Genomic DNA, 8,343 nt, shown 5'->3' with positions numbered 1-8,343 from the left:
TAAAAATGTTAGCTATCCCGTAGCAACGCACGGACACACTATCTAGTGTTAATATAAATTATAAAAGGTGCTTTAATTTGTTTCGCCGCGGCTGCTGCACTGCACTGCATGGAGTAGACGCCACGAAACGACGATAAAATACAATCATCATTCGCCACTCGGGCGCTGCTAGACGGCGATCGTGCGTTCATGGGAACTCACCAAATCACCGCCCCCAAATCTCCCTAGATCATGCGACGCCCACATGCATCGATCTGCCACCCGATTTGGTTATAGTTATAGCTCCCACGCTCCTGCTCTTGATCCGCACGCCTCCAAGAACTCCAAGCCGTAATCCCCTGCTCCAAAAGCATCAACCTCTGCTCCTACCTCCAAGAAACTCCAAGGCGCCGTCCGAGCTTTACATGCACTCTAAGCCTAGTTTAATGGCGAGATCCAAAAAACAATTAAAAGCCCTTAAGCTACGTAAGTAGCTTGTATTTTTTTCTGTCAAAAAAGAGTTCTGAACAAAAGGTGAATGACACTCCGTGGATTATGTAACAGAAAAGGCAGAACTCAACTTCAACTCATGATAAGAACTGCGGCCAATGAAGAGAGCACATATATGTTGAGGAACTAAGAAGCATTTGAATAAAGGATTCTCCTTTACATGTCCAATAACAAGGATATACGCAATTACTCATCGTGAAGTCAACCTTCTTATAGGCTTCAGGGGTAAAAGTGTAGACAAGAACAGAGTAAGCCTCACCGCATTTACACTTGCAAGGAGCCCCTCAGGGCAGGGGGTAGCATTGGCAGAGAGATGCGAGCCAGCGCCACGGCGGCCTCTGTCGTCACGGCGTCCCAGCGCCGCTGCAGGCGAAGAACTGGGCGTCGGCGGCGGTGTCCGGCATGTCGTTGTGGCACGCGGACGAGCCCGACGGCGGCACGAACCCCCGGGGCAGCATCGCCGAGAACGTCCACGCGCCGGTGCCCCCGCCGCGCGCCCTGCTCCTCCGCTCCCTGACCGGTCCGCCGGTCGTTGGCACCACGTGGAACTCCTGCCGCGCGCGCTCTGGGACGACCACGGCGGGTGGCAACGCCGGCTTGTCCTCCACGCGGCGGCGCAGGCGCTCCGAGGAAGCGCGGGCGGACGGAGAGGAGAGCGTGGCGGGGAGCAGGAGGAGTACCAGCAGGAGAAGGTAATAGAGCCGCCGCGCTATTGGGGACGAAGCCATCGCTAGGGACGGCGGCGAGGAGATCGACGCAGGACTCGAGCGGCGTGTGCAGGCGCAGGTGCGCGCGCGCGCATGGAAAGGTTGTGGCGGTGGCGGCGGCCTGGCGGGAGAGCGTGCGCGCGCGCGGCGATTTCACAGGTTTGCTCTGGCGTCGTCGTAGCTAGTCTGGTGCCGCAACCTGTGGACTGTGGTGTGAGGAGGGAGACTTGCATTGCATTTGAAGGCGGGGCGGGGGATGTTGCCCGCGGCTCCGCTCTTTATAGCCTGCCTCGTTTTCGTTTCTGGTTGTTTTCTCTAGGGGACACAGGAGGGCTAAGATTCAGGCTCGATTGGATCGACACATGATAGCAGGAGAGTTGAACAACATGGGGAGAAGCTAGGGGAGACCAATTTGTGTTAAAAAGAATGGAGCGGAATGGATTCAGTCATTCCGATGCATGGGCTTGCAAGTGCGCATCATTAGGACATGTGGAACAACGAAGAAATGGGATACTCAATTACTCATCACTGTTTTGCATTGATAAGACTACTCACAGCTCATCTTAACCAAAAATACCATTGACAGTCAGAATTTTTTGAATAGTAAAAACAATGTTGGCTCAGACTTGAGAATGCACTGGCCATACACTTTTTCTTATTTTCACCATACAATGCAGACGCTCGCAACAAATGCAGACTTATCCTTATGAGCACCTCTAATGACCGAGTCGACAAATCCTTGAGATGAGATTGATAAAGTCACTACAAGCACCTCACTGTTGATGGAAACGTCATCTATCACTGACCATACACCACACTATCAATAGAAACGTCATCTATCACTGAAAGCACAAATACCCTTATATCTTGAAATTTTGCTCTTACAGGAAGTCGAATTCAGAACCTTAGGTGAGAGCATCTCCAATAGTTTGGTAAAACTCACTTGTCAAATCTTATGATTTGGCAAGTTACTAAAACATATGGTAAGTGAGATTTTCTTCTGTCTCCAACAATTTGCCAATTGAGCTTGATAAACTTAAAAAAAGACCCATAACTAACAACCAAATCAACTAATCTGTTGGATAGCAAGTTAACAAATATGGACACGCGGTGCTGCTGGATGGCAAGTTGCCAAAAGATGGCAACCCATTTACCAAATTGTTGGAGTAACTATTTTCTAGTTTTGCCAAATAAACAAGAAATAGCAAGTTCATTTAGTAGCTAATGTGGCTTTAGTAATCACCCCTTTTGCTCGTTGGCACCTTAGGTGCTAATGTGGCTTTTGTAATCACCCCTTTTGCTCGTTGGCCAAACACTTAACCTCAGTTACTCCGGTTTCATTTTCCTATGACCATACGTTGCTGTGCTATTAACCTAGATTTGATCTTTATTTACATTGTTGTTGTTAAGAAAAAAACTATAGCTTCTTGATAGACATCTTCAGGTCACAATCTGGTTTATGTGTGACGTACATAAAAACGAGCACATTTCAACCATTAGCTACGTTGAGAGGTTAGTACTACTGGCAGGCTTTATGGGTGTAGCGTACACCTGTGCACAGCCTTACAGCTCAACGAATAGAATAGCACGTCATTCATTCATAACCTCATACGTGGCCCTTAGGAACCAAATGTCATTGCCTTGCCTGCAGACTGCAGCATTACTTGACGTCTTGGACAACATCTTGAGGCGTAGATCGGTCTGGTGTATTTGTATTTCTAAGAGCAACTCCAAAACAGATATGCTATTCATGTTGTCTAGGCTATTTTTATATTTTTAAAGCAAAAGTTAAACTCCAACAGATGTGCTATCTGGTTTGCTAAAATAGCAAGTTTGCTATTCCTAAACTTTCGCTTGTCATATATAGCATGTCGTCCTCACTAGCTATCCTATACAAAGGCTGTTGTGGAACTCTATGCTTTGAGTGAGTTTTTTATTTTACACAATGGCTAAATCTTGTAATTTAGAATATAATTTTAGCTAGTCTCTTGGAGATGCTCTAAGGAACGCAATCATTTTTTTCTATGGGATCAGCAGGAGTTACCCCCTGTTGCTTATATATTATAAATAGATTTTTGAAAAAAGATAGTACAGAACAAATGCCGAGTTTAAGAAACACAATCATTTCGAAATAGCACCAAATATTTATCTTAAAACCACTAGCAGCTATACAGACCGTTAATCCAGCAGAACCTCTATTTAAGCTCTCATAGTTAAATATGAGTTTAGACAAAAGAAAAGAACATAAAATTTAGGTGGGCAATCCAATCCACCCTCCAGACTCTGGTCCATTGGGCTCACCACCCTGTCGTTGCTGCCGTTTCCTCCCTGCACCAAATCCGGAATCACGCGTGGATTGATCCTTCCTCATGGTTGGCGGCACAGGGCCTGCACAGACGCGGCGACCCCTCCCTCCCCTCCAGCCATCACAGCATCTGCTAAATTTTTTGTTCAGAGCTAAGTTGATGTAGAACTTTTGTTCAGCCCCTCCTAAATTTTTTTCTGCCTTTGTCCTTGGTCCTGTTTATCAGTTTCTATTAAAATTAATTTGGGGCTAAAATTTAGGTGCAACCGTTGAATTATAAGTGAAAAACTAAACCAATAAAATAGATAGAGCACTGAAATCCTATTTTTTGGACTCCTGCTGCTGGAGATGAGTAAGAGCCTGTTTGACAGGGCTCCTCTCCGACTCTAGCTCCTCCAGTGGAGACCTGCCAAACGTTTTTCTAGAGAAACCGTTTTTGAGAAAAAAAACAGAGAAGTCGAAACCGTTTTAACGAAACCATAATTTATGGCTTCATAAAAATAGTTCCAGCTCCTGTAGAGGAGCCCCTCGTGAGCATGCGTGCCAAAGAAAGTTAGACACCCTAAACAAGAGCTGTAACAGCCAGGAGGCGCATCGCCCAAGTTCTTGGATGTCCTTGTGCGGCTATAAACTTGATGCAGTACACAAGTACTTGCATTACTTTTGCCGGCTGCCACCGGTACAAAGCCAGCTAAACAGACACTCAGAGTAGCCTGTCGTCCTCTTGAATTCATTTCATGATGAATTACTGGCTGGAAACAGAAGCATCGCATTCAGTTCTGAACGCAAGATGATGCAAGTTTCACACCTAACTTAACGCAACAGCTTTTGCTACCAAAATACCAGGAAACAGCTGATACCCGCTCTGCTATAAAAAGAAATATACGAAATTGAAATGCAAAAACACTCGAATATCTGGATCACTGATCTTACGGAGACCAATTCACACAAGCACATCTACATCACTCCATCCAGCAATCCTGGAAGGAAGGCTACAGACACAGCACCAGGTTGGATTGGGGTAGGTTGCTAGCCTGGAACAGTACAACCTTACGAACCCTTCATTTCTTGCATATCAGCAGCCTCAGGGAACTGGAATCCTAGAAAAGACTGAATGCTCCATTGCTCTCGTTTCATGTCACAGCTGTCGGGTTCACAGCAATTTTTCAGCGTCCTGTTGCGAGGACAGACCAGCGGAATCATCCTCATCACCTCCCCTCGTCTTCCAGTTCCAGACTTCCAACTCGGTGCCCCGGCGACCAGGTCCCTTGTCCCCGGCGAGGCTAGCACAACTATCGGCATGCCTGTTGGCGCCGCCGCGGCTTGCTGTCACTTGCTGTACAACTTCGCCACCTTTGGCTGACGGGAGCTGCAAAGCTACAAATACGTCAGATCTTATTAGCTGTCTTCGTCACAAACTATGTGAATTAACTAGTGTTACATATAATTTCTGAAATCCAATGGAATAGTAAAGTAGCATTGATACTTGGTATCGTCTGAAAGACTGAAACTCTGAAAGAGCACGTTCTTTACTACGGAGTAGAACGCAAGGAACACGGAGGCCACGAAGCTTTTTGCCGGCGGCTACCCCCTGGGATTTGCGGCTGCCGGCCGATCGGCACTCGCCCCCGCGGAGGATTTTGAGATGCGAGACTACGAAGATGAAAGGGTGCGGGCATGCAGCCACGGCGCCAGGCTGCAGCGCAGGCCGGAAGCAAGCCAACGTTTGGCATTCTCGACCTGCGACTGCGAATGGAATATGGGTCGACGGATGGGCTAAGGAGATGGTTGGACTGCTGCTTGGGCTGCCGGTCTGCCCGGGTCCTAAGTATTTTTTTGAGAAAAAATAGTTTTAGGCCTAAAGAAGTCATGTTTAGTGTTTTTTGGCATTTTTTTTATTTTGAATTTGCCTATTTAGCTCCAAAATGAATTTCGTTTAGTTTCTTGGCCATTCCATTTGAATTTGCCTATTTGCCTTTTTTTTATTTTGAGTTTGTCTATTTTTTCGAAGGGTCACTAGAAAAGTCCCCTATCTATACTTTTTGGTATATATATATATATATATATATATATATAAGGGCGCTAAATAGTACCCGACACCTCCGCTCCACCAGCGTCTGGCGCACGTCCACAGGAGGCGTGGGTTTTTTTTTTTTCCTTCCGCAGGACCGCATGCGTGGCCGCTGTTTTTTTTAGTATTTTTTTTCCCTTCCGCCATCGATCCAGTTTTCTATTTGCTTTCCAGTTTTGTATTTCCTTTTGTGTTGAGTAACTTTATGTTTCCTTTTTTTACGTGGACTTTTCACTTTTTTTTCGGCATGTTTCTTTTTTCCGTGGCGTTCTTTTTCCTGCATGTTACCGTTTTGCATGAACTTTTCACGTTTTTTAATTTTTTGTAAATATTTTGCGTGACTTGTTTTGCATCTATTTTTTTATATTTTTGTTGGCAGTGCTCAAGCTATATCACTGTCAAGAACAATGTTTTTTTATTTTATATATATTTGTTCTCTTCTTTTGCTATGAAAGGAGACTTTCCTTTTGATCAACACAAATCTGCTATTTGAACGGGTGAAACTTATAATTACTACACATTTTCAGCAAGATCAAGTACTCATAACAAATTACTATCAACTATAATAATTCATTATACAAACCACAAATAGCACCATCGTTGGATGTTGATCACAACTTTCTAACAGCCTGTTCACTTGAGATTATCTGCCGCAGCCATTTAAGCAAACAATGCTTTTAACCATGACTTTTTACACAAGCGAACACGCTCTAAAGTGACCTTGCTTATCAAACTTTCTAAAATGAGACTCCTTCAAGGCAGAATTAAAGAAATTTGTCAGTATCATGTGAGCCTGGTTCTCTTGATGGAAAGGTAGGTAATGCAGCAACTTAGGCTTCGTATCTGTTAAGAGGTCTTGCAACAAAAGTATTATCTCCTACAACTAAAAAGAGTAAAAGATGGACATTTTTTGGTGCAGCCAATTTTTTCGTCCGCCTGCCGTTCCCCCACCTGCGAACGCGACCCGAGCCTCCGATTAAAGGAAACAATATATTCCTTCCCTTCTCTCGCCATTCCTGGTTTCTCTCCCCGCATCTCAATCTCCGGTCAGCGAGTCAAGCACCGCCGCGGTGGCCGCGCCGCATCTCAATCTCCGGTCAGTGAGCCGCGCAGCTGCCCCCGCTCCTCTCGATCACCGGTGGTCAAGCCCCGCCGCGAGCTCGCTGGCCGCGCGCACGCCGGTGGTCGTGCCCCCCGCCGCGAGCCGCCGCGAGCCCGCTGGCCGCGCGCACGGACGAAATCCAAGTCGCCATAAGCTATTTCTTCAAGGGAACGGACCGAGGCAGTAGCAGGACTATGCATCTCTGGAAGGATGGGAAGCTCGGCATCCTGACGTCGCAGGAGATCCATGACCGTTGCGATCGGCGGTCGCTGGCTCTGGTCGTGATGCGTGCACCAAAGGCCCGCGACGAGCACTCGCCTCATCTGCCGGTCGTCAAACTCACCATCCAGCCGCCGGCCCACCGCTCCAAGAACGGTGTTCTTGTGGTACATGTCGCGGATCCAGTCAATAAGCAGCACCGGAGTCGCCGTTGCGTTTGGTCTTGCGGCAGTCGGCCGCCGGCCGCAGGCGAGCTCTAGAAGGACGACGCCAAAGCTGAAGACGTCGGCCTCCGCGCTCGGCCTCCTGTTGTTGACGAACTCCGGATCCATGTAGTCGGGCGTCCCTGCCACGACCTCCTGCATGTACGGTGTTTGATGAAATTCCCTGCTGAGTAAAAGGCTTTCGAATGCTTGGCAAGGCATCCATCCATGAATGCTTGAATTATCTGTATTTTAATTATTTTTTTGACAGAAATCTATATTTTAATTGGCCATTGCTATTTTTGTGGGATAGAGCATAAGTTATGGGTTGAGAAGGAAGATGAGGCTAGGAAGAAAGTGGGCAGCTTGCTGTATCTTGGCAACTCCTCATCGCCACCTACATGTTCTTTCCTCTCCTTTCCCTAAGCTAGCAGCTGATGATAACCTATACCCTGTGATGTTCTGGGAAGTGTTGAATCTTGTATTCCTATAGGTGTTTAAAGCTATGGTTAAAATCGGCGTCCTTTTTCCTACCGGAGAGGTTTGAAAAGAAGAAGCACAAACTTGCTACAATCGGTAATGCTGTGTGACCCTACCAATTTGAAAAGAAGAAGTCCATGGTTTATTATATCATTTTTATTATGTTGACTCGAATTAAATTTTGTAGGAGGGGATCTTTTGGAGATAGCTGCTGGCCAACCATTTGTGGTCAGAGCATTCTCAAGTTTCAATGTCTAATAGTTTATATGTTTATTACAAGAAAATTGTTATTATGCTGTCATTTTACTCATGCTTTCTCCCTTTTATGCAGTTCGAGATTGTATTGTTAAAGGCCTTGATCCTGGTTTGATATTACAGAGATTGCAAAGCCGTGAGTACTTCTTGCATTATAGCATCTCAATACTTATTAGCCCTCTAATTATTTTTACACTGATTTGGAATTTAGGGTTGGTTTTTACCCATCATTTAATTGTTGGATGTGTTTCTGCTGCCTCTCTGCTTGCAAATATATGCTTTTGTGCTCAAATGTTATTTCTGAATGTTCTATTGCTAAGTTGATTTTTTACTATTAGGATGGGAGCATTAACTGGACCTGATTAATACAATTATGCAGTTACGACCAGGCGCAGTTGGCGTCACTTTCAACAAGCATTAATTCTATAGGACGAAGTAAGCTGTTAGTTTCATGTGATATAACTGATGCTGAAAATTTGGAACCTCAGGTGGCCCCAGCATCCCCTGATCTG

General features: G+C 45.8%; 2 protein-coding genes across 2 annotated transcripts; both read right to left on the bottom strand.

The window, feature by feature from the left end:
- Positions 533–1,428, bottom strand: LOC8072680. Its single transcript, XM_002437070.2, has one exon. The coding sequence runs from the start codon at positions 1,215–1,217 to the stop codon at positions 834–836; it is 384 nt and encodes a 127-aa protein (XP_002437115.1). The 5' UTR covers positions 1,218–1,428; the 3' UTR covers positions 533–833.
- On the bottom strand, positions 6,659–7,258 carry LOC8058884 (probable kinase CHARK). The gene has a single exon (XM_002437069.2). The coding sequence runs from the start codon at positions 7,256–7,258 to the stop codon at positions 6,659–6,661; it is 600 nt and encodes a 199-aa protein (XP_002437114.2).

The sequence above is a fragment of the Sorghum bicolor genome, chromosome 10 (assembly GCF_000003195.3).
Source record: "Sorghum bicolor cultivar BTx623 chromosome 10, Sorghum_bicolor_NCBIv3, whole genome shotgun sequence".
NCBI classification, from domain to species: Eukaryota; Viridiplantae; Streptophyta; class Magnoliopsida; order Poales; family Poaceae; genus Sorghum; species Sorghum bicolor.
The sequence above is the reverse complement of the archived record's forward strand: the minus strand, read 5'-3'. Positions and strand labels throughout refer to the sequence as shown.

Coding starts and splice junctions, on each gene's coding strand:
- LOC8072680 (XM_002437070.2), bottom strand. CDS start 1,217: ATGGCTTCGTCCCCAATAGCGCGGCGGCTCTATTACCTTCTCCTGCTG.
- LOC8058884 (XM_002437069.2), bottom strand. CDS start 7,258: ATGCAGGAGGTCGTGGCAGGGACGCCCGACTACATGGATCCGGAGTTC.